Source organism: Podarcis melisellensis (assembly GCF_964234715.1).
Source record: "Podarcis melisellensis genome assembly, chromosome: 8".
Classification (NCBI taxonomy): domain Eukaryota; kingdom Metazoa; phylum Chordata; class Lepidosauria; order Squamata; family Lacertidae; genus Podarcis; species Podarcis melisellensis.
The window spans coordinates 73,025,646-73,051,314 of record NC_138540.1 but is presented as its reverse complement, the minus strand read 5'-3'; the positions used below and the strand labels follow the sequence as shown (position 1 = coordinate 73,051,314).

The 25,669-nt window shown below is 45.2% G+C and overlaps 1 protein-coding gene across 8 annotated transcripts; it reads left to right on the top strand.

The window, feature by feature from the left end:
* The first annotated feature begins 1,668 nt into the window (after window positions 1–1,668).
* Window positions 1,669–20,450, top strand: LOC309375255 (sulfotransferase 2B1-like). 8 transcript variants are annotated; one of them, XM_081920887.1, is made up of 8 exons: window positions 1,674–1,826; window positions 2,894–3,039; window positions 4,445–4,653; window positions 5,005–5,131; window positions 5,739–5,833; window positions 6,817–6,997; window positions 9,527–9,678; window positions 19,090–19,299. In XM_081920887.1, the coding sequence occupies exons 2-7, from the start codon at window positions 2,910–2,912 to the stop codon at window positions 9,634–9,636; spliced, it is 852 nt and encodes a 283-aa protein (XP_081777013.1). In that variant the 5' UTR covers window positions 1,674–1,826; window positions 2,894–2,909; the 3' UTR covers window positions 9,637–9,678; window positions 19,090–19,299. The 8 variants fall into 8 exon arrangements, with proteins under 8 accessions (XP_081777014.1, XP_081777013.1, XP_081777012.1 ...); XM_081920884.1 differs by lacking the exons at window positions 1,674–1,826; window positions 2,894–3,039; window positions 4,445–4,653; ... (2 more) ...; window positions 6,817–6,997; window positions 9,527–9,678 and adding exons at window positions 11,563–11,714; window positions 13,575–13,720; window positions 16,319–16,527; ... (2 more) ...; window positions 18,129–18,309; window positions 20,372–20,450 and having other exon boundaries at window positions 19,090–19,213; XM_081920888.1 differs by lacking the exon at window positions 9,527–9,678 and having other exon boundaries at window positions 1,669–1,826.
* Window positions 20,451–25,669: the final 5,219 nt, after the last annotated feature.

The window sequence follows — 25,669 nt, the reverse complement described above, 5'->3', positions numbered from 1 at the left end:
GACTCTTCACACTGCTCAAAATAGGATGTCCACAGAAGCTTCACGAGATGATTGTGTTCTTCCATGATAACATGCCCAGCACCTTCCAACATGACGGCACATCCTCCGATGCCTTCCCTGTTTGTGTTCTTTTCTTAAATTCACGAACTGCTCTTATAAAAGTTCCTCTTTGAATGTTAAAGAGCAGGGTAAAATGAATAAATTTACCCTTAATGGCCTGCACTGGCCTGGAATAAAAGAGAAGTTTTCAACAAGTGTTTAAAAGGTGGCAGAGATATCTCCTACTGAATCCCTGTTGTCAGGGTGTTCCACAGGGCAAGGCCAATGATACTGAAAACTTGGTTTCTTGTTGTCAAATGAGACACACCAACATGGGGGACAACTGAAGATATTCCTGCAGATGATTTCACTGATCGTGGTGGACCATAAGGGTTCAGGTGATACCTGGCAAATCTTGGACCAGGTTGTTCAGGGCTTTGTAAATCAATGCAAGAACCTTGAACCTGTCTCAGTAGCAGATGAGCAGCCAGTGCAGCTGTTTTAACAGTGGGGCCACATGTTCTTGACCAGAAGCTCCCGTTAGCAATATGGCTGCAGCATTCTGCAGCAGCTGGAGTTGCCTTTATCCTGCAGTGTGAGAAAGATGGTAAGCTTCCTTCACGTATGAACTGACAGAAACAACGGCTACATGTCACTAGACACATATATGTTATCCACTCCATAGTCTGGTACCCATTTCCTGAACCTCTAAGTTTCTTCAGTGAAAGTGCTGGGGAAGCAGATCTGAGCAGAGTTGAATTTTTGCATAATAGCTGGTGAGCAGCAGATTTGGTCTGGAGGGCTGCAAAATGCTCCTTCACAAGTGACTCTCCTAGCAGGATTGAACCCCCTCCCCATCTATGAATGTGGGAGGTGTGTGTGTGGGGGGGAAGAACATGCCTTCCCCCTTGACTGAATGTTTAAGTCTTGCTCTGTGAACCAGGAAAAGAAGGAAGCTCCATATTCGAACAGAAGTGAGCATGGCCTGTGTCTTTCAGAGGCATGTCTGGTCTGGAATACAAACTCCCCATGCCACAACAGCAGCAAGGATACTAGTCGCCAAGCACTGGAAAACCCAAGATTTACCCACACTGGAAGAATGGCAGATGCAACTGATAGACTATATGGAGTTAGCAGAAATGACCGGCAGAATCCGAGACCTGGGAGAAGAGGCCGTGGAGGAGGACTGGAAGAAATTTAAGGACTATCTACAAAAATATTGTAAATTGTATGAGTGTTAAGAAAGATGCAAGATTACAAATAATATGGCACCATTAAATTAGTCGAAAGGAATAGGAAGATAAGTGAAATATAAGAAAAGTTAAATTTTGGATAAATATCATGTTAAAATTAAGCTTTTAAGGTTTGGGTTAAATTATCTAAAATTAGAGATATAATATTTGAAAATTATAAAATAAGAATTGAAATAAGGCGATAAATTGCTGGATAAAGTTTGATTCATTTGGAACGCAGGAACGAGAGACGCGAGGAAGTCAAATGAAGTGAAGAAAGTATGATTATTGTATGTTACTTTGTTTGTTTTGTTTTATTGTATTAAGAAAATCTTCAATAAATATCTTTTTTTTAAAAAAAGGAATACAAACTCCCCTCTCTGGTTGGCAGTGGTTTCATCCAAAGTTCATTGGCACTTTCATCCTATCTATGTAGGAAGTACATGCTATGCTGAGTTGTTGATCTGCTGACAGAAAAATATACCTGCTGAGGTTTCCCTCATTCCTCCTGCTTCCTGATATTACTGCAGACTCTTTGCAAGGTTTCCTCACACAGTAAGTATCTTCCCCAGACCCACAGGATGCTCCAGTAGCTGCTGAATTATAAAGACTGCTCCTGTTTCCTTCCTGTATTCAAGGTTTGATTACGTTCTTTCAGATAATCTCAACCTCCTTCTTCTCCCCTTGATGAATTCTTTCCCTTTTCCAGATTCCCTCTTTCCTTTTCCAGATTGGAACATGCCTGGTTTTAAATTAACTGCCTTATTCTATAAATGTAGCAGTGGACGAAAGACAGGACAACAGGTCCACCCACTGGCTCTTCTGAGAGACCTGCTCCTCCTGGCTCCTCTCCTCCCTGAACTGTCTGCTCTTGGCAGTCCTCCACCTGTTGAGAGAGAAGGGAGAGCAATGCCTCTGCTGAGAGACCCACTTCATTTCACTTCTCTTCTTCCCAAACAGATTCCATGCAATTTGGTAATCAGTTTCAGATTTTTGAAGCTTTACTTTACTTTGAAAGTCCCCCCCCCATCTTTGGATTGTCTTTTGAGATTTTAAGGCACTGAATGGGGAGTGTTTGCTCTGCTCTTGGTTCACAACTGTTGCATAAAGCTGTTCTGGACATGTTTGCAGTACTGAAAAAGTGGAATGCGGTAAATAAATACATGAGTATCAAGGGTTCCGTAAACGGACAAAAGTTCACCTCACCTGGCCTCCTATTGGCAGAAGCAGGAAAGGGAAAGACTGTTTTGCACTTCAGATAAACAGTGTGAGAGTAGCCCCAGAAGCAGCTGTGCATGTGTGTGTACGGAGGCGTGTGTGTCCTTTTTTAGGCAGGTGTGGCTGTGATGTAGCACTCCTTTCTTGCGTAAACTGATTTTCCTCCAGTTGATGCATAGTGGCAGTGATCCAGAGGAGGTGAATGGGGCCTATTTCCTCATGGAAGTGAAGGTGATTGGAGTTCATTGTGTGACTATTTTGTGTCCAAGATCTTACTGAGATTTGAAAGCCTGATATGATGTGCACTCAAAACCGAGTTCATTGGATGTGACATAATGTCTCTCTCTCTCTCTCTCTCTCTCTCTCTCTCTCTCTCTCTCTCTCTCTCTCTCTCTCATCTTCAGTTTTTCAGTGTCTTCAATGGCTTATTTCAAATACAAGGGGTTCCTATTTGCTCCCCTTTTTATGTCTGTGGAAACACTCAGCTACGTGGAAAATGAACTCCAACTGTTGGATGATGATATAGTGAATGTCACTTACCCCAAGTCAGGTCAGTAGTGCAATTAGGTAAACAGACTTTTGATTTAGAATTAAAGTATCCACTAAGCCTGCCAGGTATGTTTGTTTTTGACATAAGTCATGAACAGCCACCATGTAGCTACATATTAAATAAATAAATATTTAAACCCCGCCCATCTGGCTGGGCTTCCCCAGCCACTCTGGGCGGGTTCCAACCACATATTAAAATACATCAAACATTAAAAGCTTCCCTAGACAAGGCTGCCTTCAGATGTCTTGTAAAAGTTTGGGAGTTGTTGTTCTCCTTGACATCTGGTGGGAGGGTGTTCCCCAGGGTGGGTGCCACTACCGAGAAGTCCCTCTGCCTGGTTCCCTGTAATTTGGCTTCTCACAGTGAGGGAACCGCCAGAAGGCCCTTGGCGCTGGACCTCAGTGTGGTCTTTGCGGCCGCTCCCAGTCATCAGTCTAGCTGCTGCATTCTGGATTAGTTGTAGTTTCTGGGTCACCTTCAAAGGTAGCCCCACGTAGAGCGCATTGCAGTAGTTCAAGTGGGAGATAATCAGAGCATTCATTACTCCGGCGAGGCAGTCCGTAACAGATGGAGCTGGTAAACAGCTGCCCTGGACACAGAATTCACCTGTGCCTCCATGGACAGCTGTGAGTCCAAAATGACTCCTAGGCTGCACACCTGGTCCTTCAGCGGCACAGTTACCCCATTCAGGACCAGGGAGTCCTTCACACCCACCCACCTCCTTTCCCCCCAAAACAGTACTTTTGTCTTGTCAGGATTCAACCTCAATCTGTTAGCCGCCATCCATCCTCCAACCACCTCCAGACACTCACACAAGACCTTCACTGCCTTCACTGGTTCTGATTTAAAAGAGAGGTAGAGCTGGGTATCATCTGCATATTGATGGACACCCAGCCCAAACCCCCTAACGATATCTCCCAGCAGCTGCATATAGATGCTGAAGAGCATGGGGGAGAGGACAGAACACTGAGACACCCCACAAGTGAGACCTTGGAGTCATCTTCAATAGTGCAAGGAAGATGTTGACGCAGTGTGCAGTGGTTGTGAGAAAAGCAGATTCCATGCTGGGGATCTCTAGGAACGGAATGAAAACAAAACTGCTGCTAACAGGATGCTGCTCTCTACTTTCCCGTAGGCCTCTGGGAGAAACAGGATGCCAGACTCAATGGGTCATTGGCGTCATCGAGAAGGCTATTCTTCTGTTCTCAGTTGTGCCACACTCAACAAAAAAATATAGTCAGTTTCTCCACAGGAAACAGTTCCAGAATTTTGGGGTCTTGCCCCATAGGAAGGTGCTGAATAGCTAGAAGAGGAAGAAGATTCATTGAAATTCTTATGTTCCTCTAATTGCTTTTCAAGGGCCAGGTATTAATGCACAATGATTGACTTGTGGATTTCCTCCTAGGTACCCATTGGATGGCAGAGGTCTTGAGCTTAATCCAGAGTCAAGGGGACCCTTCATGGGTTCAGAAGGTACCACTGTGGGAAAGGGCACCCTGGATTGAGTTGGATGAACATTTGAAGATTGCCTTGAAAAATCCTTCCCCCAGGATCCTGAATACTCACCTGCCATTCCAGCTTTTCCCCAAGTCCTTCCTCCGCTCTAAGGCCAAGGTAAGAGAGGAACAATGGACACATCAAGACAGCCTCTGACTCCTGTCTTTTTGACACACAGATGTGGGGGATTTGGGAACACTTGACACAGCCTCTTTACAGGAGGATGCTATTTTTTGTACTAGAGAATGGGGAGAAGTACTGGGAATCTCCTTAGAAGTTTCGTGATTGTGGAAGAATTTAAATTAGACATGGTCCACATGCATAGTCAGTCCAGGTCCTCACTGGAGGCTTCCCTTGTTTCCATGTCAGGTTTTATTTATAACGCCTTCAGTTTGCTGCCACAATCTGCCTAATGTTAGCGTTGGGCTGCCTGGGCCCTCCCTAAATGTGGCCCTGCCTTTGTTACAGGTCATCTATACTCTGCGTAACCCTAGAGATGTGATGGTTTCAAGCTACCACTTCATCAAAGGCTTTAAAGAATGGAAGGATGCTGGGACTTTGGAAGAGTTCATGGAAAGATTCCTGAGTGGGGAAAGTATGGAAGGTGGCAAATCAGCCACTCGTGTTTGGTGTGACCCAGCACCAGTGATACGGAATATCAGAATGTATATATTTTTAGCTAACGCAACAGTCCTATCAGAGAACTATAATTCCCAGTTGGATACATGGAGAAGGGGAGAAATGGGGAGGGGTCCTAAATTTGTTATTTGCTTTCAAAGAAAATCAATAAATGCCCATTCAAATGGGCGAGAAAGGCACTAAAATGAGAATAGGGTGAAACTTAAGGAAAGTCCTTAACACCAACAAGACAATAGATCAGAATCGATGATAGCAGACATTCTCACTGGTGGCAGAAACAAAAAGAAACCTTAATGGAGAAAGCCCATTAAAGTGTAAAATTGTTGACTCATTCAAACATTTACTTCTTCTGTACGTGGATAATGTCAGTAGATAGATCAGTCAGCAGGTGGTATCGGACTCAGGGTAGCGTTGAAGTCTCCTGTTACTGATTTTGTTCTTAAGGGATAATGCAGTTATTTCCCATGTTCCTGAGTGGTGTTTCCTCTACGTCTACAATAGCATCCTTTACTCCCTCCCACAACTCCTTACATTTCATCCTTGCTTCCCCTTTGCTCTTCCAGTGGGTTATGGTTCCTGGTTTGACCATGTGAAAGGCTGGGTGGAGATGAAGGAGAGAGCCAACATCTTCTTCATCACCTATGAAGAACTACGGCAGGTAAAGGTCCAATTTTAACTGTGTTGACCTGCACTCCCAATTCTGACATTATTCACACATGAAGCTGCCTTCTTTTTTGAAAGATTCTACTAATATTGGCTAGAAAGGGATTCTGAGCATGTGCAAAATTTGGTGCTACCTCTACATACACTGCATATCATGTGCAGAGTACATTTCCTTTCTTCTACATTAGAGCAGATGTGCCAATAACCTGCTTTTCTGCTGCAAAGGTAATGTCTCTTGCTAACTCAGGTGCCCCCTGTGTTCGGTACTGGCTGAGGAGAGGTGGAGACAGAGTGGCTTCTGCAAGGTGATAACAGCAAATTCCACATCCTGAAGACATTCATTTTGCCCAAAGCCAATTCCGATATAAGGAGGAGGTGGAGTTGCGGGCCCACGCCCCCAACAACTGTGCGTGGCTGGCTTTGGCCCTGCATGACCTGGGGAATCCTTGGGCCGCATCAGCCCCAGGTCCAGCGAATCGGCTGGCCCCGGGGGCGTGGCCTGGGTCATTTAATGCCGGTGCGGCCCCGGGATCTCCCCTTTTCATCCTCGCATTCTGGTAAAGATTTCTGGGTGGCCATTGCCTCGTCCGAAACCTATGGAGGCCAGGGCCTAAAGCATGCCCCCGAGCAGTGACCCCTCGGGGAGTTCCTAGTGATGTACACCTCAGGGCTCCCCCTACTGATGTTAACCCTTTACGGTTTTCATGCTAACCGGCTGAAGCAGGATAGTCTGATAGGACCAATGCCTAAAGCCAATACCGCTCTGATCTGTAACCAATAAAGTTGTGGCCATTTTTTGCCCATTAACCTAAACTAATGGTGTCCTGTGTCTTCATTTATTCCAACTGGTGGGAGGCGGGAATTGCCATGCAATGCACATTGCATAGTGGTACTCATGCTCTCTGTGTGCCTCCTGATGAAGGGCAAGCTCTCTACATCACATGAGGATTCACAGCCATTTCCTTTTGCTTTCTGCAGGACCTTCGAGGCAGCGTGCAGAAGATCTGTCATTTTCTTGGCAAGGAGCTGAACAGTCAACAAATTGAATCTGTGGTGGAAAACGCCTCCTTCCACAAGATGAAGGACAACAAGATGTCTAACTATTCAACAACACCAGAGAACATTTTTGACCACACAAAAGCAATGCTCATGAGGAAAGGTAATAACATTGGAGTGCCAAGGAATAAGGCCACAATGCTGCATGCCAGGGGTGAAGAACCTCTTCTTTTTCTGTGGATGTTTGAATGACTCACAGAAAAAGTCTACCAACAACCAGTCAATAGATCATAGAGTCAGAGCTGACTGTGAACACATTTTGCAGGTCCAGAAGGGGTACAGTTTGCAGGATTGCATACCTTCCTCTCTGTGCAACATCCCATCTAAATCTGTTTATTTCATGGGTGTCCAGATCTAAATAAGAAATTATTCTGAAAGAGGCAGTCTGGAGAACAAGGGTGTTTCTGCACGATTTTGAGTCCTGGATAATTCTGGAGACTCCCTGAATATAGGTTGCAGATTCTCCAGGCAATCAAGAAACAGTAGTTGCCTCAGAGTTGTTTATGCTCGAGTTGGCAGGTTCTGTGCCTTTCACATCCATTTGGAAAGCAAGCAGAAATTCAGCAGACAGAGCAAAAGGCACACAGTTCATGGAGCTCTCTGTGGTGCAACACCCAGTCTGGTCCAGGTACCCAACATGCATGCATTAGTGCTGCTGGATGAGACACCCAGCTGGTCCAGGTACCCAACATGCATGCATTAGTGCTGCTGGAATGCCAGATCAGAAGGGTGGTAATGGTTGGGGAGGGGCTCAGGGCGAACAGTCAGGGGGCATGTTCTTTCCCCCCTAATGTCAGCATATTCTGTGCCCTTCACATTTATTTGGAAAGCAAGCGGAAATTCAGCAGTTAAACCATTCCAAATCTCTGCATGTATACTTTCCTGAGTCCTATGCTATAGGGCTACAGAGTCTGAGTTCTCCATCTCTAAAGCTGCAAAGGGAACCCAACTGAATGGTTTTTCACCTCAAAGTGGTTAAAATGGATGTGAGAACAAAGTGCCCCACTGTGCCCTCATTGACTGGTGGCTGTTCATGAGAGAAAGCTTGGTATGGAGGTCCTTGAGGCAAGCTTTTATGTCATGTGCAATCTGAGGTGGTACCGTCCTCTAACAAGAATGGACCATACCAGAGACGGCATGTTTGCCTCATCATCAGAAGTGGTAAATGCGTAGAGAGCAAGCAGGACCCACTGCCAGATGTAGAAGGCTACAGTTCTTCATTCCACATACAGATGCTGACGGGATTTGCTGCTGCATCTAAACAGCGAAAGAACAGTGTCCTCCATTTTAGCTGAGGGCAATAGGCTTTTTTTTAAAATAATTTTTATTAACAGGCTAATCACATCACATTATCCAAATCACATTAGTTCCAAATTATACAGCCAAATTTTAAATTTTGTTGGGGGTACCCATACATCAAGCTCCACACAAGTCCAAAACTCCGAACGAGTCCAAACATCACTTATATTACTGCTTTACTTAGACAGTTCTATCCAGTTCAATCTAGATAGTCCTTTATTACTTTCTTTCTCTTCTTGTTGTTATCGTATATTCCTTTCTTTGCGATGTCTGATAATTTTCAAAAGCAGATTGAAAACAGGCACCCTCTGTGTGGGTTTTGTACTCTTCAAAGATCATATCGCTCAGGGACAGCCTCTGTTCAACGCTTCAATAATAATAAAAAAATCTTTGGTCTGTCCTTTACTTTTCTCAGGCTTGCCATATAAATCAAATGAATCAGGAAGCTCTGTCAGGTCAAGCTTGTGTTCCAACATTCCTTCTCTTTCGAACGATCCTGATTCTCCTCCCCCTGTCTTTCTTTCTGTTGCAAGCCTGTCTTGGCAATACGCCATTTTTTAACTGCGTCATAAAAATTTTCCTCTTTCTCACCGTTCACCAATCCTCTCTTCTGTTATAATCCATCCCACACAGATCTTGAATTCCTGCTTGTGATTAATAAAAACGCAACGATCCTATTTCTATCTGGGGTGAAGGGTTATTAATATCACATCGTGCAAAGAAAAAAAAAGTTTTGCCTCCACCCCCCCTTCATTCCAAACATACAGTCTCCTAGTGGTGATTCATCAGAAGATTTACTTATCCATCCGTCACTCCCGGTCACAGAGATCCATTAATCAGCAGTCTTATCTCTCGAACATTACTTGATGTATGTGCTTCAGTTTCATTCCAATCTTATGTTTCCAATTATAATTCCGAGCTGAAGCTAACCAGCACGCGCTAATTGGAATCGGCGTCAGGAAGATCTGACTTCACTGAGGGCTCGTGTCAAGTGTTCGGCACCCCCATCTCTCGGATCAGGGGGTGCATTGTGAACACCGCTGGCAAGGCAGCGCCCCCGTCTCCTGGGGGGGGGTAGGAAGACTGCCTACTTCCCATAGCAGCCCCTTAATTACCTCGTATGGGTCAGAGAGATGGTATTGTCGGCCATCTTCCAACGCGCCACCTGGGGGGCCCCCCGAGGGCAATAGGCTTTTAAGGGACAGACATTGTAGCTCTACAGCTCAGCACTGCTTACTAATGCCTGAGCATGAGGAAGAAAAGCTCTAATTTGAGCTGAAGTAATTTCAGGTGAACTTGTTTGTGGTTGGCATTTGCTCTTGTGTTGTTCCAGGGATCTCTGGAGACTGGAAGAACCACCTGACAGTGGCGCAGAGTGAACGCTTTGACCATGCTTATCGGGAGAACATGTGTGGTGTGAATATGACCTTCCCTTGGGACTGAAGAATGCCAGATTGTTGCTCCTGCTGTTCTCCACATTCTTATGTATCAGATGGATTGGGTATTTTCTGCTGAATAAACAGATACCTGATCAGGAATGGTACAGTTGCTGTTATTTGTTTTTTGTTTACTAAATCACAATGTGGCTTTAGAGCTCAGGGGTCTCACTGCGTCAGCCGAGACTGAGGCACCCCTTCTACATCGCCTTCATAGGCCAGATAATGGCCTTCAAACTCTTCACACTGCTCAAGATAGGATGTCCACCTAAGCTTCACAAGATGATTTTCTACTTCCATGAAAACATGCCCAGCTCCATCCAATATGAAGGCTCATCCTCAGATGCCTTCCCTGTTTGTGTTCTTTTTTAAAATGCATGTACTGCTGTTAAAACAGTTCCTCTTTGAATGCTAAAGAGCAGGGTAAACTGAATAAATTTATATAATGGGTTAGAGACTGGGTAAGTGAATATTTATCTGTTCATTCCTAAAAAAAATTATATCCCACTGTATCATAAAACCAAACAGTAAAATCACAAAAAGCTAAGAACAAGTTAAAAAACAAACAAAAATAAATTAAAAACAAACAGCAACAGACCATAGTGGGAGATGTACTCTTAATGGCCTGCACTGGCCTGGCATAACAGAGAATTTTCAAGCAGGCCTTTAAAAGGTGGCAGAAAAGGCTCCTACTGAATCTCTGTTGGCAAGGGGACCACATGACAAGGCTAATGACACCGAAAGCTCAGTTTCTTGTCAAATGAGACACACCAACTCAGGAAACAACTGAAGATATTCCTGCAGATGATCTCAGCGATTGTGCTGGATTATAAGGTTTCAGGTGATCCCGGACGTATCCTGGACCAGGTTGTTCAGGGCTTCAATCAATGCAAGAACCTTGAACCTGGCTCAGTAGCAGATGAGCAGCCAGTGCAGCTGTTTTAACAGTGGGGCCAATTGTTCTCAACCAGAAGCTCCCATTAGCAATATGGCTGCAGCATTCTGCAGCAGCTGGAGTTTCCGAACCAGACCCACACACAGGTCCACAAGGAACACATTACAGTAATCTAGCCTCAAGGCTACCAGTGCATGAACTACAGTGGACATGCTATAGACTGGGGCAAAAGCTATTCTCATGCTGCTTGAAGAAAACTGGGAAGAGCAAAGACCAGAAGAAAAAGAGAAGAGGCAGCCAGTGGTGGAAAGTTCTTCACAAGTTGAATTGCAGACTGATTCACACCTATTCCAGTGACGGGGGGGGGGGGGGGGCAGGGATCTGGGCTTAGGCTAAGTCAGGTTGAGGGAGCCCAGGATTTCAGAGTGATCCAGGCCTATTACAGGACGTGGCGTTGGGTGGGGAGCCTGAGGAGTCTGCTTTGCTAGGATGTTCCAAGATGGGAATCAGTGGTGTAACTAGGGTCCCTTGTGGCCCTTGGCAAGGAGCTTAATTATGCACCCTTCCTCAAATTGCCTTTATCATGCAGTGTGAGAAGGACGGTAAGCTTCTTTCACGTATGAACTGACAGAAAGAGCAGCTTCATGTCACCAGACACATATATGTCATCCACTCCATAGTCTGGTACTTGATTCTGGCTTCACTGACAGGGACCCATTTGCTGAACCTATGAGTTTCTTCAGGGAAAGCTCTGGGGAAGAAGATCAGAGCGGAGTTGAATCTTTGCATAACTGCTGGCGAGCAGCAGATTTGGCCTGGAGGGCTGCAAAATGCTCCTTCACCAGTGCCTCTCCCAGCAAGATTGAACCTCCTCCCCATCTATGAGTTGGGCCTACTGACTTTCAGTATTTAAGTCTTGCTCTGTGAGCCAGGAAGAGAAGGAAACTCCAGGCTCAACTGTAGTGAGCATGGCCTGTGTCCTTCAGAAGCATGGCTTGAATAGAAACTCCCCTCTCTGGTTGGCAGTGGTTTCATCCAAAGTTCATTCGCATTTTCATCTCATCTATGTAGGAAATGCATGCTGTGCTGAGTTGTTGATCTGCTGACAGAAAACTATACCTGCTGAAGTTTCCCTCATTCCTCCTGCTTCCCGATATTACTGCAGACTCTTTGCAAGGTTTCCTTACACAGTAAGTATCTTTCCCAGACCCACAGGATGCTCCAGTAGCTGCTGAATTATAAAGGCTGCTCCTGTTTCCTTCCTGTATTCAAGGATTGCTTACGTTCTTTCAGATCATCTCAACCTCCTTCTTCTCCCCTTGATGAATTCTTCCCCAGTTGCCTTCTCCCTTTTCCAGATTCCCTCTTTCCTTTTCCAGATTGGAACATGCATGGGTTTTAAACTAACTGCCTTATTCTATAAATGTAGCAGTGGAAGAAAGACAGGACAACAGGTCCATCCACTGGCTCTTCCCGTGCTCCTTTCCTCCCTGCTATTGGCAGTCCTCCACCTGTTGGCAGCTGTGAGAGAGAAGGGAGAGCAATGCCTCTGCTGAGAGACCTGCTTCATTTCACTTCTCTTCTTCCCAAACAGATTCCATGCAATTTGGTAATCAGTTTCAGATCTTTGAAGCTTTACATAGGGTTTTTCTTCCCCCTTCCCCTTTGGATTGTGTTTTGAGATTTTAAGGCTGTGAGTGGGGACACTTTGCTCTGCTCTTGGTTTACCGCTGTTACGTAAAGCTGTTCTGCAAATGTTTGCAGCTGTTGAGCAAGGTTGACTGCTGTAAATAAATAAATGAGTATCAAGGGTACCATATAGGGACAAAAGTTCGCCCTCCCTTGCCTCCTAGTCACAGAAGCAGGGAAGAGGAAAGACTATTTTGCACTTCACGTAAACAGTGTGAGAGTAGCCCCAGAAGCAATTGTGCATGTGTGTGTATGGAGGGGTGTGTGTCCTTTTTTAGGCAGGTGGGGCTGTGATGTAGAACTCCCTTCTTGAGTAAACTGATTTTCCTCCAGTTGATGCATAGTGGCAGTGACCCAGAGGAGGTGAAGGGGGCCTATTTCCTCATGGAACTGAAGGTGATTGGAGTTTGTGTGACTATTTTATTTTGTGTCCAAGATCTTACTGAGATTTGAAAGCCTGATATGATGTGCACTCAAAACCGAGTTCAATGGATTTTCCCACCACCATACCTGGAGGCACCACCCAGACACCTATTAATGGCCCAGCAATTCCTCCTGAACTCTCCCTATTCTCTGCTGAAGCAGAGAAGGGGGGGGGGGTGTCAAGAAGCTGCTGAAGAATCACGGGAATAGGCCTCTCTGGCTGCAAGAAGCTCCTCCCATATCCCGGTCTCAAAGAACACGCAGAGAAGAGACAAGAGATATGCAGAGACTGTCGGAGACTGCTTGGGCAACATCCTGGAGAGGAGGAGCCTTAGAAAGTGTGGAAGAAAGGGACATTCAGTCCCGACAACAGCTCTACAGTGGTACCTCGGGTTAAGTACTTACTTCGTTCCGGAGGTCCATTCTTAACCTGAAACTGTTCTTAACCTGAAGCACCACTTTAGCTAATGGGGCCTCCTCCCTGCTACTGTACCGCTGGAGCATAATTTCTGTTCTCATCCTGAAGCAAAGTTCTTAACCCAAGGTATTATTTCTGAGTTAGTGGAGTCTGTAACCTGAAGCATATGTAACCACTGTATAGGGGAAAGACATACCAGGAAGTATTGCTGAGTTGTTTAACGTTTCCTTGAATAAAGCATTAATTTCACTGACAACGGACTCTGCCACTTCGTGCTGAACAGTATCTGACTCAGCCCTGATACAAATGACATCTACTCAAAAGTGAGTTTCTTGGGGTTTTTTTCCAGCACACCTGGTGGCACCACTTGAGCATCTACTGATGGCCCATCACCACGTCCTGAACTCTCCCCTTCCTCCTGCTCCCCAGCTATTCCCAGAGTTTTTCTAGAACAGTAGCTGCACGAATGTCCCTAAGGATGTGGCATAATTTTTCTCTCTCTCTCTCCCCTCATCTTCAGTTTTTCAGTATCACCAATGCCTTATTTCAAATACAAGGGGACCCCATTTTCTTCAGAATTTTTTTCAGAGGAAACACTCAGCTATGTGGAAAACGACTTCCAACTGTTGGGTGATGATATAGTGAATGCCACTTACCCCAAGTCAGGTCAGTGTTGCAATTAGGAAAATAGATTTTGGATTTAGTGGACAAAGTGCTAAACCTGCCAGCCATAAGTTTGCTTTTGACATAAGTCATGAACAACCACCATGTAGCTGCATAGAGGTAGAATTGTATTGCAATATATAGGACCATCTTAAACCAGTTCCATTCCTGGATAAAGATTTGTCAAGGAGCAGCAAGCAAATAAATTATAAGACATTTACAAATGAAGGAAGATAGACAGCAAATAAGTTGAATATCTGCATAGAACTGTCTACCTCATGTGAAAGTTACATGTTTTTCACTTTCTGAACTACACAAAGTGAAACACAGGCAATCCCTGATTTTTGCAATGAGCTTCTTCAGCTAAGTAATGTGTACAAAAATGCATATAAGTGTACATAAAATGCATACTTTAGTGGGAAAAAACATAGAAATGCATTATATTGGGAGGGGGAAATGTTTGTAAAAATGTGCAAGAAATTTCACAAACTGACGTGGAAATATGGAGAACTGATTTTAAGATTGCAAGAATCAGAATTCAAAATAGAAATATTATACAATCCCTAGCCACTGTTGATATTCACAGAAGGAAGCAAAAGAATCCTTGAAATTCCTGGGGAAGTCAAGAAACCTTGAAAAAAAGAGAGATTTCCAAATCTCCAAATATCTTAACCCAGATATTTACAGCGCTCATGAGCTGAATTGAGAATATTCCCAGGAGAATTTTATATATTATGGCATGCTTCTGTCATGTCACTAGGAAGACTTTTGGTGCTGGATATGGGTGGTGTCGGTGGTTCCCTTGCAAAGGGTCCCATGTCGAGGGGGTTTTATAATCATAATCACAATCAAAGCTATACTTATATGGTTGCCAACTGAGAATTATTTAAAAAGCAACTGTACCTCAAGATATTATTGTGAAAATATTTTGCGGCGGTGAGGGGAAAATTTTGTCTTTGCTCAGGACACCATATTACCAAAGTCTATCTCTGATGCTGTGTCAGGATAACCATCTCTACAGGTTGATTGTATATAGACGAATAAGCCACCTTTCTGGTATAGTCATTTTTCAAAAATCCTCATAATTAACACCCAGTTTATTTAATAATTGAATTAAAACAATATGGATGGACAAGGGCACAGCAAGGTGACTGTCCACCAGGATAAAGATTCTGTGAATACCCACAACACAGGAGCTAAATCCTAGGGCTAGGAAGTCCATAGTAAAGCTACTTAGCAGTATAATTCAAGGAACCACAGGAAACTAGATTGGAACCCAACAAGTACATCACAAATCTAGCAAGCAGGAAAGTCAATGGGTAACTAAGTTAAAAGAAGCAAATTATCAAGGCCAGCACGGGTGTGGGGTTTTTGCATTGTTTTGCACCCTCTGCCATTTGTATGAATATCTCCCCATGTGTATGTCAGAAGTGCCATGAGTTTCAGGCTCTCAGGGAACAAGTTCCTTCCCTCGAAGCCAAGGTTGCAGAACTAGAAAGTGTAGGAGGCAGAGAAAGTGGCCAAGGAGACCTTCAGGGATGTGGTAGCTGGGTGGCCCTCCCACAATGACAGTTCTCCTGCCGTCAAGAAGAACGAAGGTCCTGAGAAAGGAGAACATCACTTTGAAGAACAGGGAGGCATTCTCTTAGAAAGGATCCGTTTCTTGGAAGATGGTATAGGGACCTGTGCTTTTGTAACTTGTTCATAAGTGATCAAGTAGTGAGGTGGCCAGGTTTGCTGACACTAAAAATAGATGGTCAGTAAAATGGTGAATGAATTTAATGTAAACAAGTGTGAAGTGATGCATGTTGGAGCAAAACATCTCAATTTCCCATACAAGCTCATGGGGTGTGAAATGGAGGTGATGGAGCAAGAGTGAGATCTTGGAGTCATCTCAAGGAAGATGTTGACCCAGTGTGCAGTGGTCGTGAGAAAAGCAGATTCCATGCTGGGGGTCACTAGGAATGGAATGAAAACAAAACTGCTGGTAACATAATGCTTCTCTCCAGCTTCCCAAAGGCTTCTGGGAGAAACAGGATGCCAGACTCAATGGGTCATTGGCGTCATTCAGAAGGCTATTCTTCTGTTCTCACTTGTGCCACACTCAATTAACGTTTGTAGGTTTTCAAGAAGCTCTGTGACAATAATGGAAAGAAATATTGTTTTATAATAATTGTTAAGATTAATTTGGTTAAAAAAACAAAACAATATAGATGTAAGAAATGTGAATAATTGTGAAAACATGAAAATTTCCAGATAGACTGAAGGAAGTCTGAAAGTGGAAAGATTAGATTTGGATGTATAATTGAAATGGAATGTTTTTTTTAATTATTTATTGTTAAATTTGAAAATTTTATAAATAAAATTTATATATATATATATACATACATACATATATATATATATATATATATATATATATATATATAGAGTCAGTTTCACCACGGTAAACCGTTCCAGAATCTGGGTGTCTTGCCCCATAGGAGGGTGCTGAATAGATAGAAGAGGAAGAAGATTCATTGAAATTCTTATGTTTCTTTAATTGCTTTTGCAAGGGCCAGGTGTTAATGCACAATGACTGACTGGTGAATTTCCTCCTAGGTACTCACTGGATGTCAGAGATCTTGAGCTTAATCCAGAGCCAAGGGGACCCCTCATGGGTTCAGAATGTACCACTGAGGGAAAGGGCACCCTGGATTGAGTTGGATGAAGATTTGAAGATTGCCTTGAAAAATCCTCCCCCCAGACTCCTGACAACTCATCTGCCATTCCAGCTTTTCCCCAAGTCCTTCCTCCACTCCAAGGCCAAGGTAAAAGAGGAACAATGGACACATCAAGACTGCCTTTGACTCTTGTCTTTTTGGCACACAGATGTGGGGGAATCTGGAACACTTGACACAGCCTCTTTACAGGAAGATGCCATTTTCTGTACTAGAGAATGGGGAGAAGTACTGGGAATCTCCTTAGCAGTTTCCTCATTGTGGAAGAACTTTAAGTGTACATGGTCCACATTCATGGTCAGCCCAGGTCCTCACTGGAGGCGTCGCCTGTTCCCATGTCAGGTTTTATTTATCATGCCTTCAATTACTGCCACACTCTGCCTATTGATAGTGTTGGGCTGCCTGGGCCCTCCTTCAATATAGCTCTTCCTCTGTTACAGGTAGTCTATACTCTGCGTAACCCCAGAGATGCTATGGTTTCAAGGTACCACTTCATCAAAGGCTTTAAAGCGTTGAAGGACCCTGGAACTGTGGAAGAGTTCATGGAGAGATTCCTGAGTGGGGAAGGTATGGAAGGTGGCAAATCAGCCACTCTTGTTTGCTGTGACCCAGCACCAGTCATGTCCACCACCAAAAAACATTTATTTTTAGCTAACTCTACATAATCAGTTCTATCAGAAAACTATAATTCCTAGTTGGATACATGGAGAAGGGCAGAAATGTGGCAAAGTCCTACATTTGCCATTTGCTTTCAAAGAAAATCAATAAATGTCCTTTCAGATGGGCGAGTTTGGCACTAAAATGAGAAGAGGGTGAAACTTAAGGAAAGTCCTTAACAGCTGGGTGAGATTGGCACCAACAAGAGAATAGATCAAAATCGATGATAGCAGACATTCTCACTGCTGGCAGAAAGAAAAAGAAACCTTAATGGAGAAAGCCCATTAAGGCGTAAGATGATTGACTCATTCAAAGCTTTACTTCCTTTGTACGTGGATAGTGTCAGTACACAGAGAAGTCAGTAGGAATTGGACATAGGATAGCGTTGAAGTCTCCTGTTACTGATTTTGTTTTAAAGTTCTGGACTGGTGTTTCCTCTACATCTACAATAGCATTCTCTATTTCCTCCCATAACTCCTTGCATTTCACCATTGCTTCCTCTTTGCTCTTTCAGTTGATTATGGTTCCTGGTTTGACCATGTGAAAGGCTGGGTGGAGATGAAGGAGAGAGCCAACATCTTCTTCAACACCTATGAAGAACTACGGCAGGTAAAGGTCCAATTTTAACTGTGTTGAGCTGCAGCCCCAATTCTGACATTATTCACACATGAAGCTGTCTTCTTTTTTGAAAGATTCTAGTAATATTGGCTAGAAAGGGATTCTGAGCATGTGGAAAATTCGGTGCTACCTCTACATACACTGCATATCATGTGCAGAGTACATTTCCTTTCTTCTACATTAGAGCAGATGTGCCAATAACCTGCTTTTCTGCCTCAAAAGCAATGTCTATAATGCCCCTGGGAGACACAGTGGCTTCTGCATGGTGATAACAGCAAATTCCACATCTTCAAGGCATCCATCTTAACCAGTGCACATTGCATACTGGTACTCATGCTCTCTGTGTGCCTCCTGATGAAGGGCAAGCCCTCTACATCACATGAGGATTCACAGCCATTTCCTTTTGCTTTCTGCAGGACCTTCGAGGCAGCGTGCAGAAGATCTGTCATTTTCTTGGCAAGGAGCTGAACAGCCAACAAATTGAATCTGTGGTGAAAAACGCCTCTTTCCACAAGAGGAAGGACAACAAGATGTCTAACCTCTCTACAATGCCAGAGAATGTTTTTGATCATACAAAAGCAACGCTCATGAGGAAAGGTAATAACATTGGAGTGCCAAGGAATAAGGCCACAATGCTGCATGCCAGGGGTGAAGAACCTCTTCTTTTTCTGTGGATGTTTGAATGTCTCACAGGAAAAGTATATCAACAACCAGTCAATAGATTGTAGAGTCAGAGCTGACTGTGAACACAGTTTGCAGGTCCAGAAGGGGGTACAGTTTGCAGGATTGTATACTTCCTTTCTGTGCAACATCCCATCTAAGTCTATCTATTTCATGGGTGTCCAGATCAAAATAAGAAATTATTCTGAAAGAGGCAGTCTAGAGAACAAGGGTGTTTCTGCATGATTTTGAGACCTGGATAATGCTGGGGACTCCCTAAAAACAGGTTGCAGATTCTACAGGCCATTAAGACACAGTAGTTGCCTCAGAGATGTTTATGCTCGAGTTGTCAGGTTCTGTGTCTTTCACGTTGATTTGGAAAGCAAGCAGAAATTCAGCAGACAGAGCAACAGACACACAGTTCATGGAGATCTCTGTGGTGCAATAAGAAAACATGTCTGGATGAGACACCCAGCTGGTCCAGGTACCCAACATGCATGCATTAGTGCTGCTGGAAAGCCAAATCAGGAGGGTGGGAATGGTTGGGGAGGGGCTCAGGGCAAACAGTCAGGGGGCATGTTCTTTCCCCCCCTAACATCAGCTATCTGAGGGGTTGCCTGCCTCACAGCTGAGCACGAGGAAAAACGTCCCAATTTAAGTTTACGTAATTTCAGGTGAACATCTTTGTGGTTGCCACTTGCTCTTGTCTTGTTCTAGGGATCTGCGGGGACTGGAAGAACCTCCTGACAGTGGCACAGAGTGAACGCTTTGACCGTGTTTACTGGGAGAACATGCGTGGTGTGAATATGACCTTCTCTTGGGAATGAAGAATCACAGATTGGTGTTCTTCACATTCTTATGTGTCATATGGTTTGGCTGTTTTCTGCTACCACTGTGCTAAATAAACATACCTGATCAGGAATGGAACAGTTGTTCTTTCTTTTTTTACCAAATCACAAAGTGTCTTTAGAGCTTGAAGGTCTCATTGCAGCAGCTACAGGAGAAATGCTGAGACCGAGACTCCCCTTGAACATCGCCTTCATAGACCTGATGAAGGCCTTCAACCTCGTCAGCCAAAAGGGACTCCTCACACTGCTCAAGATAGGATGCCCACCGTAGCTTCACGAAATGATTGTGTTCTTCCATGATAACATGCCTGGCAACTTCCAATATGAGGGTGCATCCTCAGATGCTTTCCCTGTTCGTGTTCTTTTCTCAAATGCATGAATTACTCTTATGAAGGTCCCTCTTTGAATGCTAAAGAGCAGGGTAAAATGAATCAATTTACTCTTAATCGCCTTCAGGAAAGCTTTTATATCATGTGCAATCTGAGGTGGTACCATCCTCTAACAAGAATGGACCATGCCAGAGATGGCATGTTTGCCTCATCATCAGAAGTGGTAAGTGTGTAGAGAACAAGCAGGCCCCATTGCATTTTCCTGCCAGATGTAGAAGGCTACAGTTCTTCATTCCACATACAGATGCTGACGGGATTTGCTCCTGCATCTAAACAGCGAAAGAACAGTGTCCTCCATTTCACCTGAGGGCAACAGGCTTTTAAGGGGCAGACATTGTAGCTTTACAGCTCAGCACTGCTTACTAACGGCTCTTTTTGGACGCTCTCTGTGATGCAATTGGAAAAGGTGGCTGGAAGAGACACCTAGCTGGGCCAAGTCACCAACACGCAAGCATTAGTGCTCCTGGAGTGCCAAGTCAGGAGGGTGAGCAAGCAGTCAGGGGACATGTGCTTTTCCCTCTAACGTCAGACACCTGAAGGAGCTGTCGCATGCCTGAGCATGAGGAGGAAAAGTTCTAATTTGAGATAAAATCATTTCAGTCAAACTTCTTTGGGGCTGGCATTTGCTCTTGTGTTATTCCAGGGATCTCCAGAGACAGGAAGAACCCCTGACAGTGGCGTAGAGTGAACGCTTTGACCATGCTTATCGGAAGAACATGTGTGGTGTGAATATGACCTTCAAATGGGACTGAAGAATCCCAGATTGTTGCTGTTCTCCACATTCTTATGTATCAGATGGATTGGGTATTTTCTGCTGAATAAACAGATACCTGATCAGAAATGGTACAGTTGCCTTTATCCTGCAGTGTGTACGGTAAGCTTCTTTTGTGTATGAACTGACTGAAACATTGGCTTCATGTCACTAGACACATATATGTCATCTACTCTGTTACGGAAGGGGGGGGCATGTCTTCTCAGACTACCATTGTCTTCTCATCACCAGTACTCAGGATGTGCTTATCTGCGCATATCTCCAGCTCTGCATATTCCCCCCTCCCTCCTCCATATGTTAATCCAGTGTAGCTCTGCATATTCCCCCCTCCCTCCTCCATATGTTAATCCGGTGTAGCTCTGCATATTCCCCCCTCCCTCCTCCTTATGTTAATCTGGTGTAGCTCTGCATATTCCCCCCTCCCTCCTCCTTATGTTAATCCGGTGTAGCTCTGCATATTCCCCCCTCCCTCCTCCTTATGTTAATCCGGTGTAACCCAACCTCTCCTTAATGTATTCATGATATAATCTGTGTAACCCAACCTTTCCTTAATGTATTCATGATGTAACTGGGATGTATTTTGCACTGTATTCTGGGACATGGAGGGAGTTTCAAAAGTTCATGTCACCCCTTTCTCGCTGTTCAATCTCGCCTTGAACCTGTTGCGCAATAAACTTGGATCTTCTGCAGTTTGCTCCTGTCTACGGCTGAGCTCATTTTCCTCCGCAGGGACCCACGGACTTAGTCCGATGAGCTGGGTGGCAGAGCAGCCTCGCACCCAGATTTTAGCCATAACAACTCCATAGTCTGGTACTTGATTTTTGCACCACTGGCAGTGACCCATTTCCTGAACCCTAAGTTTCTTCAGTGAAAGCACTGGGGAAGCAGATCTGAGCAGAGTTGAATCCTTGCATAACAGCTGGTGAGCAGCAGATTTGGTCTGGAGGGCTGGAAAATGCCCCTTCTCAAGTGCCTCTCCCAGCAAGATTGAACCTCCTCCCCATCTATGAATTGGGGAGGTGGGGGGAGCGAAGAACACACATTCCCCCCTAACTGAATGTTTAAGTCTTGCTCTGTGAGCCAGGGAAAGAAGGAAGCTCCAGACTCAACTGTAGTGAGCATGGCCTGTGTCTTTCAGAGGCATGCCTGGAATACAAACTCCCCTCTCTGATTGGCAGTGGTTTCATCCAAAGTTTCATCCAAAGTTCATTGGCACTTTCATCCTATCTATGTAGGAAGTTGATCTTCTACTGACAGAAAATTATACCTGCTGAAGTTTCCCTCATTCCTCCTGCTTCCTGATATTACTGCAGACTCTTTGCAAGGTTTCCTCACACAGTAAGTATCTTTCCCAGACCCACAGGATGCTCCAGTAGCTGCTGGTAATAAAGACTGCTCCTGTTTCCTTCCTATATTCAAGGATTGCTTACGTTCTTTCAGATCATCTCAACCTCCTTTTTCTCTCCTTTATGAATTCTTCCCCAGTTGCCTCTCCCTTTTCCAGATTCCGTCTTTCCTTTTCCAGATTGGAACATGAATGGGTTTTAAACTAATTGCTATATTCTATAAATGTAGCAGTGGAAGAGAGACAGGGCAACAGGTCCACCCACTGGCTCTTCTGAGAGACCTGCTCCTCCTGGCTCCTCTCCTCCCTGAACTGTCTGCTATTGGCAGTCCTCCACCTGTTGAGAGAGAAGGGAGAGCAATGCCTCTGCTGAGAGACCCGCTTCATTTCACTTCTCTTCTTCCCAAAGATTGACTGAAATTTTCCCAGAGGTGGAGAAGATTCAGGGCACCTTCGAGCCCTGCTTCCCCTTCCCTAGGCTCACTGTAGGCTTGGGAGTTGGGGGGGGGGCGTTGCCCCAAACCCACCGCCCTAGGAGGAGGCAGGCAGGGGAGACAGGTGTCATCCCTGTCTCCAGTTGAGCACACCTCTGCACAGAAGTAAGATCCTCTGGTTTCAATAGAGCTCACTCCCAGCAGGGAACTGCACTTGGTTCACTTTACTAGCCGGCACAGTAAAGGTTTCACAACCAATTAGAATAGCTGGCGATTTGCTTGACCATATGGTTTTTGGGTTATCCAATCCCCCTCTCCCTCCCCCTGTCGCTTAACTGCACTTCTGTGCTGTTTCCCTTGCCCCCTCCAGCTAATCTCTGCCCTGCTTGCCTCCTTTCTTTTGTGTTGCTGCTGCTGATTATTTATGGGTGCAACTTTGTCTCCTATCTGAGGGCATTAACTTGGAAGGAAGTCTCTTTGCACTTCGTGGGGTGTGCTGCTGAGTTGGAGTGCCTGAGACTAAGGAACACAGGCTGGAATATCCTTTATTTACTTGTAGGATCGCTGATCGGAGAATGCATTTGCCTTACCCACTTTTCTTCTGGGCAGGAATCTCTGAGCAGCGAGGCCACATAAGGGTTAAGGGGAGCGAGAGAGCTGGGCTCCCTAGAGCAGCCCAGAAAAGGCCCCTCTCTTCTTCTCGTCTCATCTCCATGCTTTTCTCGGGAGGCCTGGGGGGGGGGTGAGTGCTTTGGGCAAAGGGGAGGCTGTGGGATGATGGGGTGTGTGTGTGCAGAGGAGGCTGTTGCAGGGCTGAGAGATGAATGGGAGGATCCCCTGGGTGGGTGGGGGGAAGGGAAGCTATAGGACCCAGGGCCTCTGAGGTCCCAGCACTCCCCAGCTACCCACGACCCCCCCGGGGGGTGAGAGAGCTCTTTGGGGGCTCAGAAGTTGGCACCCCTTGAGAAGGGGGGGACTCCAAGTGGGGAAAGATGCTTTCCTTGCGACCCTTGCATTATGGAGGGTGGACTAGATGACTCTTGGGGTCCCTTCCAGCTCCGCAGTTCTCTGGTTCTGTGGGGTGGAGCATAGGAGCCAATTCCTTGAGGCTGTGAGGGCTTTAGCCTCCAACATGTGTGCACTCGCCCTGGCTGAACGGTTCATTTATCCAGTCTGTATAACGTTTATTACACATGTAACTTGTTAAGATACAGTTGTACATTTATCCACTCCATGTTTACACTATTTCCAGGCTTTGTTTTGCACATGGCACCTTAGTATGTTTGTTGCTTGAATGGTTACAAGTCTATTTCTATTCTAGCTATTATTCTAGTAAATTTGGTTTTATACTTATAAGCCAGTTTGTGGTGGTGTTGCTTTGTTGCATTATTATTACTGACACCACATTTTATACTTTGTGAATATACCGGTACTTTGTCCTTGCCTGGGGCCTTGTTTGGTCCTTACAACACTGCTGGGCCAGTCCTGCTAGGTAGTTTCTTAGAAAACCTCCTTTCTCTCCACCATACTGTCCCTCTCCTAGGTGACTGCATAAGTCGTGCAGAAGCTTCCTGGGCTTTGGGAAGGAGGTGACAGGGGAACATTTAGGGGGCTAGTCTAGTCCCCCCAGTCCACTGGGCCAGGGCAAGTACCTTTAGGTGGTGGGGAAGCTTACACTTTGATAACTGCATGGTGGTCTTTCTGCTTACACCCCCATGTCCCTTTTAAACTTTAAACCAAGGCAAGCTACTCACTTTAGAAATCTCTTCAGAAAGGTCCTGGGAAATACTCTAGGTGGTGATTTTGAGGTGCCCAGTGACACTGACCGCGGGGGAAAGATTTTAACTGGAATTTTTGTTAAGCAGGAAAATGTTCCTTGAAATAAAACACCACATTTCTGCATTTGTTATGGGGGCCCCTGATTTTGAAAGTGGGGCGGCTTAAGCAGGGTTGATTTCCAGCCAGAACTCCCCTTCTGGCACCTCTTAGGTGGGTGCCATTGCCATCTAGAAAAATAGCACTGGGCTCAAGTATTTAAAGGCACACCTCATTTCTTGCTTTGAGGGAAAGATTTATGACCTCCCTTTTCATGTGTTTCAAGGAATTGAGGTGTCTTGGGATACAAATGTACCACACCTTATTCTTTTCTTGCTTTAACCACTTGGAGACACTCCCCCATTTAAGGAGAGAGGCTACCAAATAGCCAGGCTGTGGGACACCCCCTCCCCCTTGAGGTGTGTCTGACCCCCATCATTGTGTACATTTTGCTGGTTAGCCTCTGGGAAGATCGATCGATCTGCCGTGACACCTGATTACTTTATGATCGTCAATCAGCAGTTTGTAACGGGTCCGGCACACTTCTTCACAGCTGCGCCACTGTTGCTCCCTTCTGGTCACGGCTTAGCAGAGTTGAACACAGCGGTGTAAAGCAGTCTTGCTTCTTGTAAGCACACACAGACAGGTTCGTCTATTTACAGCTCTTTATTAAAACATTTTACCAACAAAGACCGGGGCTTCTTTCAGCCATATCCAAAGGCACGTCTTTCTCTCACAGATACACAGAGAGAAGTGAAAGTACAGGGAAAAACTCCTCCTTCTTAGCTTCTAAAGCTTCTGTCTCCGCCCAGCTGTAAGCTGACGTCAGCAGGTGACACACACCAGGGAATTTAACCAGTTAAGTTCTGAACTATCACACCCCCCCTTGTGTCCCTGCGTGATACCTGTGCAACATCTTCAGTAACACCTTGTGAGATCGATCCCTTCCCCAATGCCTTGTGCCCTCCCTTGGCAAACCTGTTTGGCATTTGTGGAACCACCTCACAACTCTCAGAATCGCACTGTGCGAAACTTACCCACGCACCTGTGGCCTGATACCTCTCTGGTGGGATACCTTTTGTTGTGCGACTGGACCTCCTAGGCACAAACTCAGGTGTTTCCTCTGACTCACTTTGATCAGCAGGTGTGTCCTCTGCATCATGGAATTCACCCTCTGACTTAAAGCGTCTTCGAATCCTCTCCATCATACTCACAGGAGAACTAGGCGCACTCTTGGGCTGTCTCTTAACAACTTGTGGAGATGCCCTATCCTGCTCCTGACCCTGGTCAGTGACCTGGTCGTCATCAGCAACCTCAGCCTCTTCTTCCGCCTCATCAGAACTGTCTTCTGGATCAGAGAGACAATCTGAGAGAACATCACGCCTGACAGGAGTCTTTGACTTTACACCCTCCTCTAAGAACTCAGCGTGTTTACTGATCAGCACCTTACTCTGATCACCTGACGGGTAAGCAAATCGCCATGCACGGGCTTCTGGCTCATACCCACAGAAGATCATTTTCTGGACTTTGGCTCCATCTGGCCCTTGCAAAGCCTTAGGCACAGAGACAAGCGCAGGAGTCCCAAAAGTCCGCAGAAAGTGAACCTGGGGTTTTCGGCCATTTAACAAAGAGAACGGTGTGTCGCCTACCAGTGAGTTGTAGACACGATTCCAGGTGAATGACACAGCCCTAGT

Coding starts and splice junctions, on each gene's coding strand:
- LOC309375255 (XM_081920884.1), top strand. CDS start 13,591: ATGCCTTATTTCAAATACAAGGGGACCCCATTTTCTTCAGAATTTTTT. Junction 17,704..18,128: donor CCTATGAAGAACTACGGCAG/GTAAAGGTCCAA, acceptor TGCTTTCTGCAG/GACCTTCGAGGCAGCGTGCA. Junction 18,310..19,089: donor AGCAACGCTCATGAGGAAAG/GTAATAACATTG, acceptor GTCTTGTTCTAG/GGATCTGCGGGGACTGGAAG.